The 24,373-nt window shown below is 40.1% G+C and overlaps 2 protein-coding genes across 3 annotated transcripts; both read left to right on the top strand.

Annotated features, from left to right (window-relative positions):
- Positions 1 to 1,925: 1,925 nt before the first annotated feature.
- On the top strand, positions 1,926 to 4,906 carry LOC104449353 (protein OSB1, mitochondrial). 2 transcript variants are annotated; one of them, XR_726533.3, is made up of 5 exons: positions 1,926 to 2,348; positions 2,561 to 2,699; positions 3,096 to 3,174; positions 3,890 to 4,330; positions 4,515 to 4,906. XR_726533.3 is itself a non-coding variant. In XM_039312123.1 (4 exons), the coding sequence occupies exons 1-4, from the start codon at positions 2,005 to 2,007 to the stop codon at positions 4,159 to 4,161; spliced, it is 834 nt and encodes a 277-aa protein (XP_039168057.1). In that variant the 5' UTR covers positions 1,926 to 2,004; the 3' UTR covers positions 4,162 to 4,906. The 2 variants fall into 2 exon arrangements, 1 of the variants encoding a protein (XP_039168057.1); XM_039312123.1 differs by having other exon boundaries at positions 3,890 to 4,906.
- Positions 4,907 to 17,926: 13,020 nt separating this feature from the next.
- On the top strand, positions 17,927 to 21,494 carry LOC104449354 (probable disease resistance protein At4g33300). Its single transcript, XM_010063488.3, is given in 11 exon segments — positions 17,927 to 18,041; positions 18,044 to 18,313; positions 18,316 to 18,399; positions 18,402 to 18,617; positions 19,047 to 19,468; positions 19,605 to 19,960; positions 20,056 to 20,261; positions 20,345 to 20,455; positions 20,458 to 20,680; positions 20,682 to 20,884; positions 20,887 to 21,494. Coding segments are annotated over 11 exon segments (2,493 nt in total). The 3' UTR covers positions 21,174 to 21,494.
- The last annotated feature ends 2,879 nt before the right edge of the window (positions 21,495 to 24,373 follow it).

Here is a 24,373-nt window from a genome sequence, read left to right on the forward strand (position 1 = left end):
TTGCAAGTTCGTCTTTGTGAGCTCAAAGCTATAATTTTTTAGAGGTTGTTAGAGCGTGAAATCAGAAGAATCAATCACATTTACTTGAGTCGGGAGTACTTAGTTCTTATAACCTTTGACATATTCATCTAGTGGAATCAAGCCAATTAATCATCAGCATCGAAAAGTGGACATAGGCTTGTTAAAGCCAAATCACTATAAACTTGTTTTGTGCATTTTTCTATCCCTTATACTCTCAATTGTTTCTTGTGATAGATTATTGCACACCGGTAAGATCTGAGCATTGCACGCTTTATCCCCAAACGTTGTCCAATTGCAATATTAGTTTCAATTTTCTTTAAATTCTGCATATTTACCTATTCACCCCACCTCTAGGTGAAAGTTCTAGTTCTAACGAAGTGAGTGTTGCACAAAAGTTATGACTCTTGTAGTGTTGTTTTTTCTGCAATATGTAGATTTGGAATGTTGATTCAAGTGAGGATCTATAGGATCAGGGCCGCTTACATTTTGCTCCGTCAAATTCCAAAAGTCGTGAGTTCTAAATAACCACAAAGTAAATTTGGCCACGTTGACATAAATTTTTGAGGTTAAATCTAATTATCAACGCTCTAAAAAATTTTTTCCCTTAAACCCCGTTTGTTTCACAAACAATATTATCTAGAAAAACATTTTACGGCATTTGGTTCGCTTAAAAAATAAGTCAACAAAAAATATTTCTTAATTATCCAAAAACATATATTTAAATTCAAGGAAAATAGGAAATCGGTTTCCAAAATATAATTAGCTATTAGCGAGGCATAGAAACCCCAACGCTAGTTCTAAGGTCCTCGGCATTCCTGATTAGATCTTCAGTACTTGAGCTTGCATCCAACGAGGTTAGACAAGTGACCCCAGTGCCCATCCTCATGACCTTGGTACCTAGGCCGAGGTTGTGGTAAAGTCCTAATGCTCGAGTCCACTAAGGTCGAGCGCGGGATCTTAATACTCAAGCTCAAATCCCTAACATTCAAGCCGGGTCCACAAAGGCCATGTTTGGATCCATGAAGATCATGTGTGGGTCTATCAAGGTAGGCCCGAGAACCTAATGCCCTTGCTCAAGTCCATCGAGGTCAGACCCAAGACCAAGGTATCATGCCCCAAACCCCAACACTAGGGTCGAGCTTCGTTGTGATGTGACACAGATACTCTAGTGCCCAAATCTAGTTCTTCGCTAGCCATGCACATGTTATTAGGGCCTGAATAGCATCTATTTAAGAAAATTAAATTATATTTTTCCTATCAAATGATGAAAATTGACCGAACATTGGAAAATATTGGCATTTTCCTGAAAAATGGCTTCCTAGAAAAAAATTTCTAGAAATGTTTCCGCGAAACAAGCGAAACCTAATTATTTTTTTAAGATCCATTTGTTTTGAGAATTTAAAAAAAAAAAAAAAAAAAACTAATTGGTTATATCGCTCAAAAAAATAGTTAATGAAAATTGTTTTTTTACCATTGATGATAATTTATGTCTAAGCAATTTCACATATAAAATTATTTTCATCTATTTATTTTTATAAACAATAAAATCGATTTTTTTTAAATATCTTTTCAATTATAAGTTTTTCGTGAAACAAGCACACTTTTACTATGATATTTCCTCCGCAAATTGTTAAGATTTGGAGCCCAAATTGGAATGAGTGTGAATTAAAATCAAGTTGAATTGGGTAATGTATTGATAAAATTATATTTCATAAGAATGGGTAAATATAAATCAAATGAGTAATTTTTTGATCCGTCGAAATCCGACCTGATCAAGCCGTCTAATGCCTCCCTAGCAAGCAACCCTCCCAGTCTCCGACCGTCTACAAGCTCAACTTCAACTGCCGTCTTCTTCAAACGAACACTCCATTTTTGACAAGACCGCCCTTTCAAAATTCTCTCGATCGGCCCCTGAAACCTTCCCTTGACCCAACCCCTATTTTTGACGTACGCTGATTCCCATTTCATTTTCCCCCCTCTCTGATGACGACGTACCGTCTCAGAACCTTCATGCGCAACACCGCGCCGTTCCGGACCCGCCGCCTCGCCCCTCCCTCCCCTCCGCCGCCGCCGCCGCCGCCCTCGCCCTCCGCCGCTGGCCCCGGGCCGCGGGAAGGCGAGCCCGGCGCCGGGAGCGCCGTGTACCGGCACGCCCTCCGGTTCCAGAGGCCGACCACCATCCGATGGCAAGAGCAGCTGGCGAACTCCGGGAGCTTCATCGGGTCGGTCCTTTTCCCGCCGCGGCGGGTCTCGACGAGCGACGGCCGGTTCGGCGTCTTCACGGTGCTCCGCGTGCACAAGCCTCGCGATTCGGGGCGCGGGTTTAGGTGAGAAGGTTGCGGTTGTTTGATTCGGTGTTGACCCAGATCATTGCGTTGCCGAGGTTTTGCGTAGAATCCTAGGATAGGTCGTTGATTGGTCGTAATTCATCTTACCTTTTATCATTCCTCTGCGTGTCCGGTTTTCACCCTCTTGTTACTGGTGAATTACAAAGCGTTGTCACCGAAGAGCTTGAAGTTTGTGTGCGGTTTGTGAACAGGATATCGCTGAAGATGTGGGACGAGATGGCTGAGATATCGTGGAAGCATTTGAGGCCAGAGGATTTCGTTTATGTTTCAGGTCAATTAGGGAGCTACGAGAAGGCTTCGGAGGGTGGACAAATGAGAACTTATTATGAGGTAGCTATTCAAAGTATGATGACATTCTGTGACCAATTTGTTGGTTGATGATCGATGCTTTTGGATTATCACGTTAATAATGTGAAGCTAGATATCAGAACATGGAGGGACAAGAAAGAGGGTTCTTTCAAGTTCTTACTTCTTGAGTGGAATAATGGTTTGATTCTAATGGTTTAGCTTAAGTATTTCTGCAATTTAAGGGACAACAGATAGAAACATGCATGATTCCTGGCATTTCTCTATCATTTCACATGCTCGTTCTTATTTATGATGTCATCATAGAAAACCTTTGGAGTCTTTTGCTTTTGCACAGACACATTAGGACTAGCAGCAGAAGGTCGTTTTGAGAGAGCATGTTTGACTAATAAAACTGTCCTTTTTGTCTGCTTTCTATAGGTAATTGTGAAAGAGTGGAACTATGTTGCTCAAACTTGTAGAGACCAATGTTTACCCACATCTGCAGAATCGAAATCAGGTTAAGTAATGTCTCTCTACTTTTTGTTTGATACTTTCTTTTATGGTGGATCAAAGGTCAAGTTCTGGTTTTGAGGGATTATTAATTTGGCCAGGACAAAAGGTGAGTAGAATGTTCTGCAGCGATTTAGCTTTTGTTGGTACAGTGTAAGCAAAATATCCTGATTTTTGGGCTTCAGTAACGAATGTATGGACCTGACTTGCTTGATTACTGAGGAAACTGGGTACTGAACATCTTATATATGAAACTTTTATCTGCACCAAATATCAGTTCTGCAATTGACAATGGGCAGTTTTTCTGTCTTGGGGGATTGTTACTAATTTCTGCTATTGGAGTTGTTTGTTCACAGATTTCTCAGTTTCTTACCCTCTGGATTGGAACTGGGTCTGGGAAATAGAAATTCTAACTTGATTTAGCTGGGGCCTTAGCAACTTTTTAATCCTCTGGTTTGGATTTGGGTCTGGGAAATAGTAGTTGCTCATTTTAACTGGGGCTTATAACATTATCATGCTGGCCTACTCAATAAACCACATCATAAAGTGTCTGACCAAACAGTTTTTTTTTTTTTTTGGTGAACAGTAATTGTATTAAGCTCAGCCAATATGTCTGACCAAACAGTTTATACTTTCAGAATTGAGAGTTCTTTGTTATTGTCAGTTGACATTGTACTTCTCTATTCATTTGTGCACTGACCTATCTTCGATTACGAATATAGGATCTTTATCTGAGAAGCGCAAAGATCGCCTGCAATTGTGGCAGATCTTTTTTGCCAATCCATATGAATGGTGGGATAACAGGACTAGCAAGGTTAACCCAAGGCAACCTGATTTTAAGCACAAGGATACAGGTGAAACACTGTGGCTGTGCTCAGACGATCCTCCGTGGATTCAAAGACAACTGGAATTGCTTGATTCACGAATGGGAGGAAAAGGCCTCCTAGGGAATCAATTTCCTCGCCATATCTCTCCATGGGTGTATGATGAATAGGGATTCTTTTGTTGGCCAAGCCAAAGTGTTAACAGGGACTTGAGAGGTTTTCCACCATTCAACTGAGTGGGTAATGTCTCCTAGAAATTCTCCTGTGGCCCTGAAGCAAGGCCTGTCCTTGGAAGCAATGTTATAGGAGCGGCAAATTGCCATTCCCTTATGGAAGGAGGTACATCTATACATTTGACATTACTTCTTATAAAGTCATTATTAGCATATCCGTTGCCCTTGAAGAGACTTCCAGTTACTCATTTCCAGTTTTATACATATACTTTATGTTCATATAAACTTGTTATAGCGATATATTAATCATTTGGAAAGTTCTGTTTTGCCATAGCGTATAACTTTTGCAGGTCATAAGTATCTCCCGAAAGTTGAATGATGATTCAGCGTCTCCTTATTTCTTGTGGACATAATTGGACTGGACTGGTCAGATGATATTTTCTGAAAGATGTATCTGGAAGCACTGAAGGTGTCTAATATGGAGCTCATGATGGTGGTCACGGAAGAAGCGAAGAAACTCAATTATGAGTGGTGATAATCTCTGCATTTCTCTGATTCCCCAAATTTTGTCTTTACTAATCTTCAATAGATAGTTTCCTCTGTTGATTAATTCCTCTGTAGTGCTTGTGATGTCTATGCAATTTACTATCTCGACAGATGAAAACTCGTATTAATTTTTGCTAGTCATACATGAAATTTGGTCATCAAGTACCTAGAGTATGTGAGAATTTCGTCCTTTTCATGTTGAATGTTGAGTTATTGTTAAATGAAAAAGGAGTACCATATTGGTAGACGGAGTGTACCATAAGAAAGATTTGGAAAAGGAAGAAACTAGGAAAGGGACGGGAAGATGAGACTAAAAGCCAGCATTTAGGGATGAGCATCAGTTTAGGGTCGACCTTGAGCTAACCCTAGATTGGCCCAACCCTATCGGTCTTGGTCCGATTCCTAGGAAGATTGGGTCAGTCCTTGGTCCTAGGATTCCTGAATCAACATTGTGCGAGTTGGTTCTTGGTCTTAGGAGTTTAGGTTCGGTCTAACTCGAACCAACCTTGACTATATATATAATTTTATTTATAATTTTTTATATAGAAATCATAAAATAAATGGCGTCAACAATATTAGACAACTTCTTAGTGAGGAGTTTAAGTAATTTTACATTATTCTTTAATAACTTAGATTTTTAATGTTTTTTACATCATTAATAGTCATAATTTACAAATGAGGAAAGTGTTTTTGTTAGAAGTCCTCGCGGCGTCCAAAATGGTGTAAACAACTTCTCACGGCATCCTCCTTTAGTACTCGTTCTTTTCTATCTTATTTGTCCTCTTAACTTCTCCGCTCGCCACTCGCCTTACTTGCTTTGGATCATTTGTGCCGCTTGTCGCTCGATGTTCTCGTGGCTTGTTACTCCCCACTCAACACTCGATGCTCACTATACTCGACACTCACCCCACTTAACGCCACTTGCCTCTCTTAACTGATCTCGCTTGTTACTGAATCCATCGAATTAGTCTAGTCCTTGATTGTCTTTTAAAGGAGTACAAAAAATAAAATAAAAAACTATTGGATGGTCTCGGGTTGACCCTGGAGCTGGATCGAATCCATTGGGTCGGTTTGCTCCTCGATCATTTTTTCAAAGACTACAAAAAATAAAAGAAAAAAATTATTGGTTGGTCCCGAATTGATCTTGGAATTGGAGCAAAACTACTAGGTTGGTCTAGTCATTGGTTCCAAGCTCAATAGGATCGGTTTTTAGTCCCAAAAATTAAGAATCAATACTGTGCGAGTTGATCCTAAGGTTAGGGGGTGAACCGGCTCAACTTAGACCATGCTCACCCCTACTAGCATTAACCAATTCAGACAGCCGCTTTAGTCTCCATTAGATGCTTGTATCAATAAATGCATACATCTAGGAAAATTTCAAAATGGCAACCACGATGATTCTCTGTCGTTATGAGATTCGTGAAGCTGACTAAATGGAGTGGAAGTTTCAGGTGGATCCCAGCTGTCGCATGTAACCGCTGGTGGCCTCCCTGTGATACTCCATTTGGTCATCTTCGGACGGACTCAAGTTATTGAAATCATTTTTCATTCCGATTTGAAGTAACTCTTCCAAAATATTATCCTTTATGCTAAACTTGTGATTCCTATTAGCTAGACATTGCCTTGGGAAGGGAATCCAAAGCAATGTCATCTAAGGGTTCCGACAGATCACTTTGGTCTCTCGTTTGGAGACTCGTATGGCATTGCGCATGCATGACTCGGCAATACCCCGAAGCCGGAAAGATTTGGTTGGAAGCATATTCCTAGGTCTTGAACGGGAGTACAAGGCAGTGTTAAGGAGGCTATCATCAATCTTTGGCACCTCTTCTATCCTACACGGTTTCGAATTAGATACATAATTGAGAAAATGATCTAAAATCTCTAAAATTTATTGTATTTTTGTCAATTCAATTTTAAACCTATTAATTTTATAAATTGAGTTGGAAACCTTTTCGTGTTTGAGCTAATCCAACTAATTTTGGCTGAAAATCTTTAATGACATGTACACAATTTTTAATAATATCTTATTTTTTAATTTTTTAATTTTAATTTATTTTTTTCCTCTTCCTTCTAATGGGTTGCCCAATTTAGGGACCAATGAGGGTGACCTTACCCGGTTGTTTCCTTTAGCTAGTTGCCAGCCATCACCCAAGCCAGGTGACTTATTGGAGGAAGAAGAAGAGAGAAAAAAATTGAAAAAAAAATGTGTTTTTTTGGTAACCTGGGAACTCCCGTAGCCCGGCAGCCAGTGAGGTAAACCCTGGAGCAAGTAGAGTCACCACAACCCTTGCCTGCCGGGTAAGTCATGGGTTTCTTTCCAACAATGCAGACGACACAGTGAGTCGAACACTGGATCTCTAGCGAAAGGAACAAGTGCTCAACCAACTACGCCGCCACCACAGGTGGTTAAAATTGAAAAAAATGTTAAAATGTTAAAACATTATTAAAAATTGTTCACATCAATGTCAATCGTGTCATATAAGGTGCGTTTGGAAATACTTTTGAGGAAAATCTTTGGAGAAATGCAAAGGTCGTTGAGTTAAAATCATTTTTCAAAATACAAATTGTGTTTGGTAAATTGTATTGTAAAAGTTCATTGCAAAGTATCTTTGAGTAAAATGGTGTTTGGAAGAATTATATTTGCAAAAGGCTTTTGTTATTCATTAAAAAAAAAAAAAGTTGGCCGGCTAAGAACAAGTAGTTGCCGGCGAGGAGCAGGCGATTTGGCGAAGGGCAGGCAGTCCGATGCAAGCCGTCTGGCAGACGTAGGTAGTCCGGCGAGGGTTGCACAACCCTTCGGCCAGTGTCGCCGCGACCAATGTGGTCGCTCCGACCCTCACCAAAAGGTCGGCCAAATTTGGTTGCCGCGACCCTCGCCGGAGGGTTGCAAGACCCAGATTGTGCGGCCTCGTTGAAGGTCGCGGCGCGTCAGGCAATCCTTCGGCGAGAGTCGCAATGACCTAGATCTAGGTCCACCGGAGGTCGCATGACCTCACGGCAACCAGATTTGGGTTGCGTCGGTCGCCGTGAGGTTGTGCGACCTCCGGCGACCCAAATCTGGGTCACGCCTAAGGTCGCGCGACCCAAAGCTAGGTCATAGCGACGCGACTCGTGGGCGATCGACGCGACTCGCAAGCGGTCGCCGCGACCTCGCGGACCTCAGCCATGATCTCGCCGGCCTCTCGAGCTCGTCTTTGATCAGCCATGCCACTAGGGAAGAATATGATGAACAATAGACATGAGGCTTCCTTCCGAGAATGCTAAAAGCCCAAGGTAGCCTAGACCTGCCTTGGGCTTTTAGCCTTACAAATGCCAGCTTTACCTTAATGAGACTTCCAAAGCAGTTCCCAAACACCTTCATTTTGGCCCAAAGGCCTTTAGCCCCCCAAAAATACTTGGCAAAGTGGTTCCCAAACGCAGCCATAGGATGACATCCATATCATTGATTTGTAGCCAAAATTAAGCTTTATGCAACAATTAATGCAAAATTGCTTATAGGTTAAGTTCATCTATTACGACAGATTTTTTTCTTATGAGATTTGATGATGGTTTCCTGCTCCAATGTGGTCTCATAATATATGGATGGAGAGCCTTAGGTCTCTAGTCTCAAACGAGTCAAGTTTCATGGAATATGAAGTCTTCCAGAGGAAATTATGCCCCGATTACTTAGCAAAAACCGAGAAGAGTCTTTTACTTTACATGTTCGTATTGAGTCAGAACCATTTACTTTGTTTCTGTAGTCATTTGCGTCAAGAGTCAATGTTGGTAGGTATGCTTTTTTTACGTGATCTTTATCTTGGAAAGTGACAGGTTGGTGTCTGTAATTGAAAGGTTGTTCCAAGTTGTGTCTATATAAACCCCTCTAAAGTTTTCTTAAGGGTAAGTTTGTGTTTTAATGATTGTTTTAATTAGTTTCTTGACTTAAAAGTTTAACTTGACTCCGTATCATTTTTGTGGATTCCAATCAATGGTAACCTAATGCGGATTCTTTACATGATTATCATCCGCCCTATTCCACGCCCTATATTGGGATTCCTTATGTGATGAGCTTTCATTTTTTTTTTCCGCTTTCATGCTACCTTTTAAATTTTTGAGTTAATACCATGAAAATCCCAAATTGATATACCTTTGACAAATTTACCTCAAACTAATTTTTTAGTCATCAAAACCATCAAAATGGTATACCTTGACAAATTTACATTTCATTAGTTTCCATTAAATTTTATTATCAAGTTGCTGAGTTAGATGATATATGGCAGTTTACAAGTGTTTTAACTTAGGGTTTTAACCTCCATTTGTTCTAGTTTGTGGATTTTTGTGATAGCACACTTTAATAGAAACTAACAAAGGTAAATTTGTCTTGGGATTTTAGTTAGTCAAAAAATTAGTTTAAAATAAATTAATCACAGGTTTATCGATTTAGGATTTTTTCGATAAAAAAATTAGTTTTTAGTAAATTTGTCATATGTAAACTAGTTTAAGATTTTTGTGATATTAATCCTAAATTTTTTACCACTCTAGTGTTAGCATAGTAAGATATGGGTAGAAATGAAGAGGGGGGACCCCTCCTTAAAGTAGCGTGGTCAGCGGTCTCCTTGCCCCATGAAATGGATCAAAATAAAATAAGCCAAATTGGATTGTTGTGCGGGTTGTATCTCATGCAGCGATGCGGCATCCTTGCAGTTCAACAGAAGCAGATTGTAGGAACCTGAAATGAGCAAGACAGAAGCAGGATGTAGCATCCTCACACGGGCGACCCAGGCTGGTTGTTTCCTTTGGCCAGCTGCTAGCCATCACCCAAGTCCAACGACTGGCTGGAGGAAGAAAAAGGGAGAAATAAAAAGAATAAAAATTGAAAAAATATTTAAATATTATTAAAAATTATTCACGTTAGTGTCGGTTATGCCACGTAAGATGGTTGACATCCATGTTATCGATTTGTGATCAAAATTGATTAGATTGACTCAATTGGCAAACGTTAAAAAGATTTAGAACTCAATTAGCAAAATTAAAAGTGTATAACTAATTTGGCAAAAGTGTAATAAGTTTAGAACTTTTTGGACTCAAGCTTTAGCACATCTTATGTTCTACTTGATTTCGAATTAGATACATGACTAGCGTGTATGGTGGACACTCACTTTAAAACCTATCTACCCTATGCTAGTTCTGCAAAATGAGATGGATGGCTAAAAGCAGTTCACGCAAATGGTGATATGGGTTAAATCTAGATTCTAAATGAGTATGATGAAGGATCATCTCGAGAAAATTAAGCTTTATGCAACAATTAATGCAATATTGCTTAGAGGTTAGGTTCATCTACTCCAACAGAATTTCATGGTCACTTTCTTATGATATTTGATGATGGTTTCGTACTCCAATGTGGTCTCATAATATATGGATAGAAAGCCCTAGTCTCTAATTTCAAACGAGACAAGTTTCATAAAATATGGAGTCTTCCAGAGGAAATTATGCCCCCATTACTCAGCAAAATCCGAGAAGAGTCTTTTAGTCATTATTTGTACTTATTGAGTCATCACCATTTCACTTTCTTTCTAGAGTCATTTGAGTAAAGAGTCAATGTTGGTATATATCCTTTGTTTATCTGATCTTTATCTTGGAATAACAGGCCGGTGTCTTAGTATTTGCCTGTATTTGAAGAGCTGTTCCAAGTTGTGTCCATATAAACAAACGCCTTTAAGGTTTTATTGGGGGTAAGTTTGTGTTTTAATGAATGTTTTTGTTACTTTCTTGACTTAAAAATTTAACTCAACTCCTTGTCATTTTGGTGGATTCCACTTAGGGATAACCTAATGCGGATTCTTTACGTGATGATCATCCGCCCTATTCCATGCCCTATGTTGGGATTTCTTATGTGATGAGCTTTCATTTTTTTTTTTCCGCTTTTGTGCTACTTTTTAAAATTTTGAATTAATACCATCAAAATTCCCAAATTATATATCTTTGACAAATTTATCGTAAACTATTTTTTTGACTACAAAAAATCTCAAATTGATACAATTATAACAAATTTACTCTCCGTTAGTTTTTATTAAATTCTACCATCAAATTGCCGAATTTGATGACATGTGGTAGTTTACGAATACATCAATTTGGGGTTTTAACCTATGTTCGTAATGGTTTTAATTTTTCATGGTATTAATCCAATTTAATGGAAACTAACATAGGAAATTTGTCACACATGTACAAGTATAGGATTTTTAATAGTAAAAAAATTAGTTTAGGATAAATTTGTTACGTGTATATTAGTTTATGACTTTTTGTGATATTAACCCTATATTTTTTTATCACTCCGGTGTTAGCATATCAATGTATGGGGAGAAATGAAGAGGGGGACCCCATCCTGAAGTGGCATGCTCAGTGGTCTCCTCACCCCATGAAATGGATCAGAATTAAGTAAAGCCAGATTGGAATGCTGAGGGATGAATTACGTGTGCAGGTTATATCTCATGCAGCGATGCAACTCCCTGCAGTTCAGCAGAAGCAAAAATGTAGGAACATGGAATGAGCAAGTATAAAGGTAGAATGTAGCATTGCCGCGCAGGCGGCTTCAGGGTTTGAATCTCGACGCCTTATCGGCACTTCTATTCTGTGCTTCAGAAAGGTTTCGACCGGTGGTATATTCACATAGGTGCACCACTTTTGTCCCGCTCCTAAGTACAGAAACTTTTTAGCCTTCCTTGACCTTTGTTCTCGGGCCTTTCTGTATCACTTGTTTCAGCTTCGTCACTGTTCAAGATTTGCCTTCGTGTGTCATCAGGCCTGCGGATTTTGTTAGTTCAGGATGTTGTTGGACGTTTACTTGCGTTTTGAGTTAATGAACTCATGTCACGGAGGGGGGTGAGAAGGAAAAATGGCTCTGAAAGTCAAACGGATTGTGCAACAATTTGACCATTTCCGTACTTTAAGTATGGTTCGGGTCATTAAAAAATGTAGATATCATTTGTTTTGAAGGAAAAACAAAAGTGTTTCACTTTTTCTTTCAAAAATAAGTAAAAATTACGTTTTGGCAAAAATTTATGCATGGACAGGTTAAAATTACAAAACTGCCCTCTGAGGCGTGATCTTCGGCTTGTAGGCCAAAACTTTTATTTGAGGCTGTAAAACCTCGGAAATTACATATTTATCTAAAAATTCTTTTTTTTTTTTTTTTTGCTTTTTTCTGGAAGATCCCATCGAAAGTGACTTTTTCTGATTATTACGGGACTATTCAATTAAAATTTGAGGTAATGCTCGCTTGTACGGATCACCTTGCTAAACTTGTTCCAATGAGCAGAGGACAAATTTGACTAGTTTTGGCATCTTCCTTTTCAATGCATACGATCGCTCTCTACAATATTCTGAATAAAAACCGAACCGAACCGAACCGAACCGAACCGAAAAATCTTCCGAACCGAACCGAAACCGAACCGAAATTCGGTTCGTATTCGGTTCGGTTCGGTTTTTCGGTTTTTCGGTTTTTAACTTTTGGTTTTCGGTTTTTTTTTTTTTTTTTTTTTGGGGTGGGGACGGCTTACCTTCTGTATATGCTCCTTAAAAAATTATTAGATTAAACAAGAGCTTTGTCTTCTCTCAAAGTCTGCGTACAATCACCAAGGAAATAGTTAGCTGTAGCTGAGCAAATGTCGCTGAAGCTCATCACTGCTACAATGTTAAACGAGGATGAACTACACTGAACATGAAAGAGGACCTAAAAATTCCCACCAAGAAAACCAGAAAACAACCCCTCTTCATCGGCCCAGAACTTCCATTAGAAATCCCACATACAACAACTGAATCGGCAAGTACCGACCTTTTCAGTTTCTATCATCTCAGAAGGTGATTAAAACCAGAAACTCCACGTAGATTCATCACATTCCAATACAGAAATTAGGGGGAAACAATCAATAGCTGTAAACAGAGATACAGTCAATGATAACCCTTTGACATCAGCACCCATGTATGAGAAGCAAACACAAAAAGTAAAACCTCCTAATAAGAATGTTCAGCAGGCGTTTTAATCAACCATGGCCATCTAAAGGAGCCTAGAAAGTCAACAATGGAGCCGAGCATTTAACGAAATATTTCTTCATTTTCTCATCAATTTTGCATATCAGCCAAACAACATAGGACAGAAGTAGAAGCTTAAATCGACATTCCAGCTGCAACAACATCCCCCTCCTCCAATGTTCCAGCTTAAGCAACACGTAAATCACTTCACTTCCACAGATTGGCAAACTAAACAGATAATCATGCCTAAATAAAAACCCGAACTTTGTTGGAAACAAGAACTCAACCTGAAGATTGAACATCTGGCTAAATCTATTTTCAATATTTCCCCCAAAAACAGATAAAGCATCCATCTTCATTGTGTACCACTCAGCACAACAACAAAATTAACACTCGTCACACCAATGGAAGCGAAACAACAATGAGGATCTCACCTAAATCCACAGAAAATCCTTCTGTACAGGAAAAAAGAAGAGCCGAAGCAGAAAAACAAAAACCCACAAAAAGAAAAAATAGCAAAAATGGTAGACGGACAGAGTGTTCCTCGGAACCAACGCAGCAGCACAAATCAGAGTTCGCGTTGCAACAGAAAAACAAAACCTTCGCCTCAACACCCACCAAGAAAACGTCTCAAAGAACAGAACAAATGGAGCAAAGCAAGAAAAAAGGAAAAAACCCAGATACCCTCTGCATGCGACCCAGCGACAGCACTGAGAAAAAGAGCAAAAGAGATCTTTGCAGAGGAAGATGTAGGCAGAGCGATCAAAGGAGAATCTTAGCGATTTGAACTAGCGCAGTTCACTGAGCAAGCAAGAGGCGTCGCAGATCTAAAGCCACTAGCGGCCCCTCAGTCCAGAGCAGAGCGCGCGCAAGACATGCTCGGCCCCTCAGTCGCCGTCGCCGTCACTGAAGGAAGAGGGACGAAGGAGAGATTTGCAGAAGAAAGGGGCCCCTGTCCCTCAATCGGTCGCCGTCGCAGTCGCCGTCGCCGTTGGGAGAACTCAGACGGGAACTGATAAAACCAAGACGAGACATGACGAGAGGACTCAGAGACGGGAGTCGGGAGAGAACCGATAAAAAAAAAATTCGGTTTTCTGTTCGTGCCTTTGTGGTTGGGTTTTCGGTTCGGTTAACCGATAAAAACCGAACCGATAAAAAATTTCGGTTTTTGATGAAAACCGAACCGAAAAACCGATTTTTCGGTTCGGTTCGGTTTGCGGTTTTCGGTTCGGGTCTTGACACCCTTAGTTGTGCTACTAATAAAATAAAATAAAAATGTCGCCAAAACCCAAACATGTACAAGTATAACAAAAGTACCCTTCATCTACAACCCAAAAATAAAAATAAAAATAGTAACACTTTAGCATCAAATCCCAAACTTTTTTTCTTGTGTCATTGATATCCCGAACTCATACTAGGGACAAATGTTATTTTGTTAGAATCCATTGGAATTTTTTTAGAGTCCAAAGTATAGGGTTTTCGTTGGGAGACTGATGATATCTTATTTAATGTTTTCTTATTCTTCTTTTCCTTAATAAAAAATTTCATTTGTATTATCATAACTCAAGTTGAGTGATTCTAAAATAGCTTAAAAGAAAATCGTTATTTGATCACATTGGTATAAGTTTGGTGGTAATGATAACATACAAAAAAAAATGATGTATTGGTACTACAATTGACATAATCGTTAAAAAAAAAGGTTTACAATATTGTCATCATGGTGGGCATATTTTAAAGTTTTCACTCACGCAGAAAGAGTTTGGAGTATGCATTGAAATGTGAAACCCTACTTATTCAAGAAACGTGGACATACGTTATTAATAATTTGCCATCATATATCTAAGGTTCCGTTGAGTTTGCGAAAAATAAAAGATTTAGAAAATATTCCTGAAAATACATGTTTGTATTGCCTACAAAAATTACTATATGAAAAATATTTTTATCATCTACGAAAATATCATATAAAAATTATTATTGATAATAAAATTATTTTTTATAAATTAATTATTTCAAACGATTATTTTTAGAAATATATTATTTTAATCTTTCGAGTCTACAAAACAGACGAAGCTCGAAATTTCGTACGAAGGGCTTTATTCAATTGGGCTACGGCGTGCCGTGTACTTAACCTATCAAAAGGAAAGGAGAAAAGATCCTCCGAAACGCCACCAATAATTTCTCCGCGCGTGCGGAAACAGCCGAACGCTGTCCCCACCAACGTGAACGTGCGAGCACTCCACCACCACCACCCGACTCCAATGTCGAGAAACCTCCAAAAGCAGGAATCTCCACATGGTTGCTGACGTCAGGCCCATTACGTCATGGTGGTCCAGGACACGTGGTCAACCCTGCACGTCAACGTCAAGGGTCTTTGCTTTAAAACTCCCACTCAACCACGTAAAAAGCACTCATGTTCGCAAAGTCTTCCCCCACGTCAACCACCAATTGCCAAGGTAAGGATAACCGGCCCCCTAACCCCGTCTCCCGGCGTCCACGGCGACTCCAAAACATGGCTTGGTGACCTTGTCCTTTACTATCCTCGTCGATCTTTTCATCCAACCATGCCAACATGAAATGGGCAAAACGATGTTGGAGTGTTGGATTTTACTTACCAAGTGCCATCGATTTTTTGAGATTAGGATAGGTTGAATTGGGTGAAAGAGTTTGGAATTTCTTTTCGTTTATTGACGGGGGATCATAGCCTAGATAGGAACATGAATTAGGCTTAAAGAGTGATACGGAGTTAAAAAGCTCAAATCAAACTCAAAAAGTGAGAGTTTGGTAAGATTAAGAAGAATGAACGGAAACTTTGATGATACAAATAAATCTTGAGTGTGCATGTCCTTCTTTACACTTCATAAGTTTCTTTTTCCACATCAATGAGCCTCTAGGTTTTTACTTCTACATTCGTAAACTTGTTCATTAAGTTCTAGACATGTTCTCAAAGTTTTGATTGTACTCTCGAAGTTTTGCCAACTGTTTTTACCATGTGTATGCCAACTACTTTTGCCATGTGTATTTCAACTACTTTTAACATCAATCTTCGTTCGCCTGTTTGGTATCGATCGTCCATACGAAACATGTTAAATTTTGGTGTTAATAGTGGCCAATGCCAATCTCGCACGTGTCAATCCTCTCATTGGCCAAACCTATGCCAATCAATAATTTGCATGCAATTATTTATAGAGTCGATATCTTGCTTAATAAGGTAAATGCCTCGCAAAATTAATGTCTCTTTTGTGAGATATTATAGGACCATCACTAATTATTTTCAAAATTTAGTTTGTCAAATGAATATATGATTTATTATTTAAATATTCTAATATTCCTCCTTACACTTGGCCTAGTCTCTTGCCTAGTGCTAAGTGTGAAGATTTAATTGGGGAGGCAAATGGAGCATGGAATGATTGGAACTCAAGAACTTTAACTTTGATATTATGTAAGATTTTATAGGATCACTGTCAACCATTCTCAAAACTTAAACTGTCATATGAAGGCATGATTTATTATTTAAATATTTTAACATCTCTCAAAATGACCAATACCTATTATGGCTGTTTCTAGGTGCGAACAAAATTCTAAAAAATTAGTAAATTTAAAGTGTGAGAGAGAAATGGATGATAGGAAGATTGACAAGCCACCTTCAAAAGATTAGTTGAGTCGACTATATTCCTTTCGTATATGTTTAGATGTAGTCAAGCTATTTCAACGTAATTTCCGTGCTCAGCAAAAATGAGCCCTCTTCCTCCCGTCAAGTTCATGATGTCATCTTTCAGGCAGAACCGCTAACCACTGTGTGTTACTTACAGAAAATGACCCTTAAACAGGTGGCCCCATTATCCCACATCACGCTGCTAGATTGATGTAAAGCTTTTTTCTTTTGGAAAAGAAGAGGGAGAAAACTTAGAAAACGGGGGGAAATAATGTGACTAACTTTACAACTTGCAAGAAATTACATTCGATACATACAAATGAAAGTACCTCTCTTCATTTGAATTTTAAGAACACCCGCCTATCGTTAACTTATTTCATCACAAGCTCTTGTTGCAAAGCAGTCAATGAAAGTTCTCCTTTGCCCCCTTAACCTTCAGGGTGTAGGTCACCAAATTGAGATCTATTCAAGCCCCTTAAGATGCCGTTTCAGTGCTTTGAGCTTCTTCGCCACTATGAACATCCTTGATCCTCTAGCTTCCTATTGCCAACAAGTATAGACCATTGGCAAGAACTCAGGGTTGGTAGTCTAGAAATTGAAGAATTTGAAAGAACTTTTCCTTCTCCTATATGTGGTGTCCAGTCGCTTCAAGCATGGGGAAGATGGAAAATGAGTCGTTTTCTACGAACGAAAATGAGTCGTTTCTTTGGTTAGAACTAATTTAATCCATCGACAATCTTTCATGTTTGATTCTATCTAATAATGTGCATATTTAACGTGGGAAGATGGAGCTGTCAATTGTGCGACACGTGGCGCAAACCTCAACACATTATCCTACATAATTTTCAAACTTTGATGTAGCAAAACCTAAGAGAGAGGTATATTTGCTTATGTGGAATTTTCTGAAAACTCCATAAGTCTCCAGATTAGCCCATGAATCAAAAGATGCTTCCGGTTCTACAAAGTCGTGTAGAAATATAGAAAGAGGCTACAAGTTTCACTTACAACATGTGGTTCTTACATTCTGTAGTCGCGAGAGTGAGCAAAAGGTGATTCCCCATTTTGGATAGAACACATCTACATGTATACGTACATATGTACATGTACATGTTGGCAGTCGTGAAATAAGGTCAACGGAAATATGTACCTCACCTAACAACGCGGGATCTGATAAACTGATCCCACCTTCTATTTTTGACCTTTGTTTAGTTGGCCGGGACGAATGGTTACGGTGTCGTCATCGCCGATGCTAATAATCAAAATAAAAGGATGGAAGAAACAAGGAAATCACGCCGGCTTAAAAAAAACAAGGTCCCATGCGCCCACCAATGGGCAAGCATTTAATAAATTAAGAAATAAATAAAACATACAAGATTAGATACTGAAACAAACTAGCCAATGAGCAATCTTCCATGGCTGCCAAACGTAGCGGCACCAGCAGCGAAGGTCTCAGAGTCGAGTCTGAACTCAACACCCAGTCATCGTCTGAGTCTCTCTCTCTCTCTCTCTCTGGAAGAGCTACAGTAACGCGGCCTTGACGCAAGCAACCGCCGGAACATGGCGGTGACGGACTTCTTCGCCGGCGAGATCGCGACGGAGCTCCTGAAGCAGCTCGTACAGACAACCCGCAAGTCCTGCCTCAGCAAGGAGAGGGCCCCCAGCTCACCCGCATCATCGAGGACCTCCAACCGATCATCCGCGAGATCCAGTACTCGGGTGTCGAGCTCCTTGGCCACCGACAAACCCAGCTTGACCACTTCTCAAGGACCCTCACGGATGGCCTCGAGCTCTCCAGGAAGGTCCTCGGCACCAACCGCTGGAACCTCTACAAGAACCTCCAGTTGACGAGGAAGATGGAGAAGCTTGACAAGAAGATCAATCATTTCATTCAGGTCCCGATGCAGGCCCACACCCTAGCCGACGTGCACCACATGCGGGTGGAGACGGGGAGCGACTGGACCGGATCGAGGGGTCGGCGCGGCGGCTGGAGCAGAGCCTGTCGGAGATGAGGATCGGCGGTGGCGGGTGGGTGGGGAGGCGCTGAAGCAGAGGGAGGAGACCGAGGCGGAGTCTGACGCCTTCGGCAGCGGCGTGCTGAGTTTTGGGCCCTCGGTGGAGGTGGGGAGAAGGAAAGTGAGGGAGATGATTAGGGACAGTAAGGATATGGGGGTGATTGGGATATGTGGGATTGGTGGGTCTGGGAAGACCACTTTGGCTAAGGAAGTTGCTAAGGATGATGCTATCAGAAGTAAGCTCCTTTTCATGGGTTTTCTGCTGCTGCCTTTTATTTTAGCAGTAATTTTTCTTTTGTTTCTCATTTCTCTGGGTTCTATTTTTTGATTCATGCTCTTTCTGGTCGAATTTGCTCTGATTGCACTACTGCAGTTTTTGACAGGAGGCTTTTGTGAACCTTTAATTGCATTAAGTGCTCTAAATTTAGCATGTTAGTAAGTGATAGGTCATGATAGCTTGACCTCAGTATCTTTGGATAGCTCTGAGATGTGGCTTTAAAACAGTTGTCTAACAAATCTGTATTTTGTGTAAAATATATATCCAAATAATTTGTGAGCTCCTTTCTTTCCATTATGTTTTAGGTGGATCTTCACTTGTTTCAGAATGAAAAGTTCGTATGTTTAGATTCAAAGCTACCAACTGACCATTTTTGTGCTTTTTCCAGATGATTTCAACGGCAGGGTCCTGTTCCAAACAGTATCTCAGTCCCCTAATATAGATGTATTGAAGAAACAGATTAAGGCATACATAATGGGGAATGAAGGGGTCAGTCCATTCGATCGGGTTCCTCAGTGGAATATGCAATGGAGACCAGAAGGCATAGATAATTTGGGGGCCACAAGACGAAAGACCCTGATCGTGCTGGATGATGTGTGGTCGTTCTCGGATCTTGAGCCATTGGTTGCCATTTCCAGGACACCCGGTTGCACAACTCTTGTGGTCTCGAGATTCAAATTCCCAGAAGTAACTACAGATACTTATGAAGTAGAATTGCTGAGGGAACAAGAAGCCATGACCCTGTTCTGCCACTCGGCCTTTGGTCAAAAATCCATCCCTCCTGGTGCTGATAAAGATTTGGTCAAGCAGGTAGTTTAGAAAACACTCTCTCTCTCTCTGGTGTACCGTTATACTCATGTAAAAGCAAGTAACTTAGTTTGAAGTTTCATTTTAATCTGCTGCCTTAGTCCTTTAATTTTATATGTCATGAAAACGTTGTGGATAGGTGGTCAACGAATGTAAAGGGCTTCCTTTGGCTCTCAAAGTGATTGGAGCTTCACTAAGGGACCAATTACCGATGTTCTGGGTGAGTGCCCGAAAGAGATTGGCAAGGGGAGAGCCGATATCCGACTCTCATGGAAGCAAACTGTTGGATAGGATGGCGATCAGTGTCGAGCACTTGAAGAAAAAGGTCAAAGAATGCTTCTCGGATTTGGGATCGTTCCCAGAGGACACAAAGATTCCTCTGGATGTTCTTATCAACATGTGGGTCGAAATACATGACATCGATGAAGAAGAAGGTTTTGCAATCGTTGTTGAGCTCTCCAACAAAAATCTAATTACTTTGGTTAAGGATGTCCGGTATGTTCATATTCCGCAGGTCTTTTTGCCATGGCTCTTAGATTTGGAAGAACTAATCAAAATGAATCCTTCTAACTTCATGAGATCTGTGGCAGAGCTGGAGAAATATACAGCAGTTATTTCGAGGTGTCGGTGACCCAACATGATGTGCTAAGGGACCTCGCCCTTCATCTCAACAACCAGGAGGAAGTCAACAAGCGCAAGCGACTGCTTATGCCTAGAAGAGAAAATGAGTTTCCTAAAGAGTGGGAAAGGAATTCAGGCATACCGTTCGATGCTCAAATTGTTTCAGTTCACACAGGTATTGACTGAAATTTTGTGAGTCTTGTACACTGAACTCTCTCTTCCAATTTGTTTTCACTAATTTCTGTTGTGCAAAGCTAGGTAAAATGGATGAAATGGACTGGCCAAGAATGGAATTCCCCAAGGCTGAAGTGCTTATCCTCAACTTCTCTTCCGACAGTTACTTCTTACCTCCTTTTGTTGAGAACATGCCAAGCTCCGTGCTCTGATTGTCATAAATCACAGCACTTCCAATGCTGTCCTCCGAAACTTTTCGGTTTTCTCTAGTTTGACCAAGTTGCGAAGCCTCTGGCTTGAAAGAGTTTGTGTCCCCCATTTATCTGAAAGCACAACACCCCTCAATGACATGAGGAAGGTATTTCTAGTCCTGTGCAAGATCAATGACAGCCTAGATCCATCAATCGTCAACCTCCCCAGATTTTCCACGCCTATCGGAGCTCACTATTGACCATTGCGATGACTTATTGGAGCTTCCTTCAAGCATTTGCCTGGCCCAATCCCTCAAGAGCCTGAGCATCACGAACTGCCACAGCCTCCAAAGTCTACCGGCCGACTTGCACAATCTGTCATCTCTAGAGATACTGAGAATGTATGCTTGCCCGAATCTTAGGACGCTTCCTCCGGAATTTGTCAACTTGGTTGCTTGAAGTATCTTGACATCTCTCAATGTGTTAATTTGATGGACCTTCCTAAAGAAATTGGAAACCTGGAGAAACTTGAGAAGATCGATATGAGGGAATGTGCGCAAATAAGGGGGGTGCCGAGGTCTGCCTCATTGATGAAGACTCTTAAAACCGTGATCTGTGATGAGGAGGTGTCTTGGGGGTGGAAAGATGCTGTGAAGCCGAGGGAGGATGTTCTAGTTCAAGTCGCGGACAAGTGCTTCTCTCTGGACTGGCTCGACGATTGACCGCATCTCTTATGAAAGCTTGCCACATCACTCAGCATTCAATATTAAGCAACAAGTTCTAGTCAAGCTATTCTCGCATCTGTAACTTTCATATTTTTACATTTTAATTTGGTCCTCCATGTCTCGAAAACTTATTAAGTTTTGCGTTCTGTTCAATGTTATTTTGCTCTGTATATCTGTGTGGTGGACACCGATGAGTTCTCCGAAGACCATCTTGCATTTTTTTGTTTCTGGCCCCGTTTCTCCATCTTGACTTTCGTTAAACTGACCGGATTGTTATGTGTGCAATGCTGCCTGTAATGAATTTTGTTTATTAAATGACTTGATGCTTAGGCAGAACATTTATGGCATTTCTGAGAGTTCGAAGTCCAGTTGTTGACTATTGTTTCTATCTAACTCTCTATGCTGAGTACAGAAGTTCCTAGTCATTTGTGCTGTCAAATTCATGCTTTGGTTTAAATCCGCCCTGCCTCCCCGGCTCGCTCTGTCTCTCATCTTAAAAGGCAGAACATCAATGAACTTAAAATGCTAAAAAGGAGTCAAAAGTTCTAGCATGGGGGAAGGAAGAGTGGCAATTTGGGCGACTATGAGCTGCTATTGTGCTGTGACTAATTTGAAAATTTATATCAATATTATGAGGAAGTTGATTAAAGATCAAGTTCTGGGTACTTTGATTATATCATTGTCCGATTTGGTATTCTCAAACTATTCTCATAACTCGATTTTTTCTTAAGCGTGATCTCGTGTCACATCAAAGTTATCAATGTAGTGATGGTTTTGTTTTGTTTTTCACTTTCTCATGATCGTCTTTATAAAGTGTTTTTGAAGCTTAGGATCGGACAAAACTTCGTACCTCGTGAGTAATCTTAGATGGGTCCGAAGAATCTGAAGTCGGCAAGCTTTATAAGCAATATTATGAACATGATGGAAGTGTGACTCGGCAAAAGCTAGGAACCAATCTTCATATATCTCAACAAGAGTTCGAAATTCAGCATTTCGAATTTGGAGTATTAGGCGACATTTTGGTACCACAGTGTCTTCAATCATGAACTTCGAGGGGCCCCACAGATTATTAGTGAATTTTTTTCAATGGGGCTTTAGATGGAGACATTGACTGATTACTGGGTTGATTTCTTGGTCATTGCTCGGTGCCTTGTTATGTCACTTTCTTTTTGCTTGTAGTTTAGTGCACGACCACACTTTTTCTAGTCTTCTGATCACATTGTCTTGATCTTTGATTAAACATACTTTTCGATGGGACCTCGCTTTTGATCTCCTCATCACGTGTATCGGTCGGTCTTGGCATATTCCTTTGGGGGGTGTTTGGTGAAATGCAGAGTTTACTCATGCGAGGACGAAGTAGATAAGGATAGTGGTACACTTCGTCCTTCGCACTACGTTTCATGTTCATCCTCTCAAAATTTTGTTTTGCTTTTGATTTGATCCCTAACATTCATTAGTTAGCCCTGAGATTTCATTATCGAAACTCTACTTCTCATTTTACGTCCGCTACGGATTATCCGCTTTAGCAGTGGCACTCATGCCTATACGGCTTTAAAGCGCATCATTCTAATTTGTGGTCGCTTGGCACTTGTTTACCGTAGCAATAGCTCAAGTCCAGGCGATGTAGGATCAAAAACATGTCTGAAACCAAAATTCCCACGCTGGCTCTTATACCACAAAAGCTCGCCCCACTTGTGCCTCCCGCCTGCATGATATTATTCGACCAGGTTATGGTTTATTTGCTTTGCCATGGCCTTAAAAGGAGACGTGTTAGTTTTAGGTTGTGCACGACTTACCTCTCATCACAAGAATCCACATCTAGGTGATTTATGATTGATGCATATCTAAACCCAACAATCTAGTTGAACAAATTTACGGTAGTTGCTATTGAAGGAGTGAATTATGACAGAAACTTGGGTTCAAAGGTAGGTTTGGTTGAATGCTATTGTTGCTATCATCACCATTTTTGGGTTTGTTGCCTAGGCCGAGTCCACTTAAATGAGTGTAACTTATTCACCTCGTTCCCCCTTGAGAGTAGCAGCGTGCTCCATGTCACGACGAGCCTGTTGGTACACGATGTGTATATTACCTTGCCTCTATTGATAATACATAGATTAGTGATTTTTTATTATTTTGTCATCTTAAACTCTCATGGGAGTTTCTTCAACAAGAATCCAATACTATGACATCTAACCCCCGACATAAATCTAGACAAACCGTCAAGGGATGGTTCAAGTTAACAAAACAAGGAATCCAATACCTCAAAGATCAATAAAATGTAAGTTCAAAAAAATAAAACAATGATCAAAATAATAATTCCAAACTTTCAATAAGTAGTTCAAAGTATGAGATAGCCAATTTCTAAATCTCAATCATGTGGAAACCAATGCTAATGTTTTAGTAATCGAAGTTGACAGCCACAAGCTAAGAAATGGGAAATACCAAAGTCATCTCTGAATTTTGGCTTAATGTGCAACTTCATTCTTGGATATTTAATTTGTTTATTATGGTCCCTAAACTATTTCCAAAAGTTCAATACAGTCTGTCAGTTTACTCAAACGACAAATTAGACTTTATTTGATGACATGGATTACTATATACCGAGTTAGATTTTTATAACACTGAGTCAACATATCCATCTTTTCTTTCATTTACTTTAGAAAAGCCAAAAAGAAGAAGAAGGTGTTAACATGTTAATCGTTATTTGATGGCATGGATTACTAAATCACAATTGACATGAACATCTTACTTGGATAATCCACGTGTACCTTCTTGTGTTGTCCACTTTTCAAATTTAACAATTGGTAGTCATATCAATAAATTCCACTTACTTGAATTAACGAAAGGAATGCATTGAATATTTTGATATATTCTAGGGACTAGATTGAACATCCACCACTAGTTCAGGGACAATATTGAATGTAATGCGGAGACAACATTGTATATTAAATCAAAGTTCATGAATCAATTAAATCATTTTCCCTTAAGAAATTAGACTTCTTATAACCTTACGAACCCAAAGTTTTTGTAAGCCCATGTAAGCACTTGTCAAGACATAGGCCCATAAATGGTAACGCCACTCCAAAGCATCCTATAACTGCCCAATGACGAGTGGATAGTTCACACGATTCAATCCTACATCAGAGACTGGATTCACATAGAAGACTATGACTCCTGCGCGCATGTTCTTCCATAGG

The sequence above is a fragment of the Eucalyptus grandis genome, chromosome 5 (assembly GCF_016545825.1).
Source record: "Eucalyptus grandis isolate ANBG69807.140 chromosome 5, ASM1654582v1, whole genome shotgun sequence".
In the NCBI taxonomy this organism is placed as follows: Eukaryota; Viridiplantae; Streptophyta; class Magnoliopsida; order Myrtales; family Myrtaceae; genus Eucalyptus; species Eucalyptus grandis.

What these genes read in the sequence shown, in the direction of transcription:
- LOC104449353 (XM_039312123.1), top strand. Translation starts at nt 2,005, where the DNA reads ATGACGACGTACCGTCTCAGAACCTTCATGCGCAACACCGCGCCGTTC. An exon ending in GATTCGGGGCGCGGGTTTAG is followed by an intron (nt 2,349 to 2,560) that starts GTGAGAAGGTTG and finishes GTTTGTGAACAG; the next exon opens with GATATCGCTGAAGATGTGGG. An exon ending in AAATGAGAACTTATTATGAG is followed by an intron (nt 2,700 to 3,095) that starts GTAGCTATTCAA and finishes TGCTTTCTATAG; the next exon opens with GTAATTGTGAAAGAGTGGAA.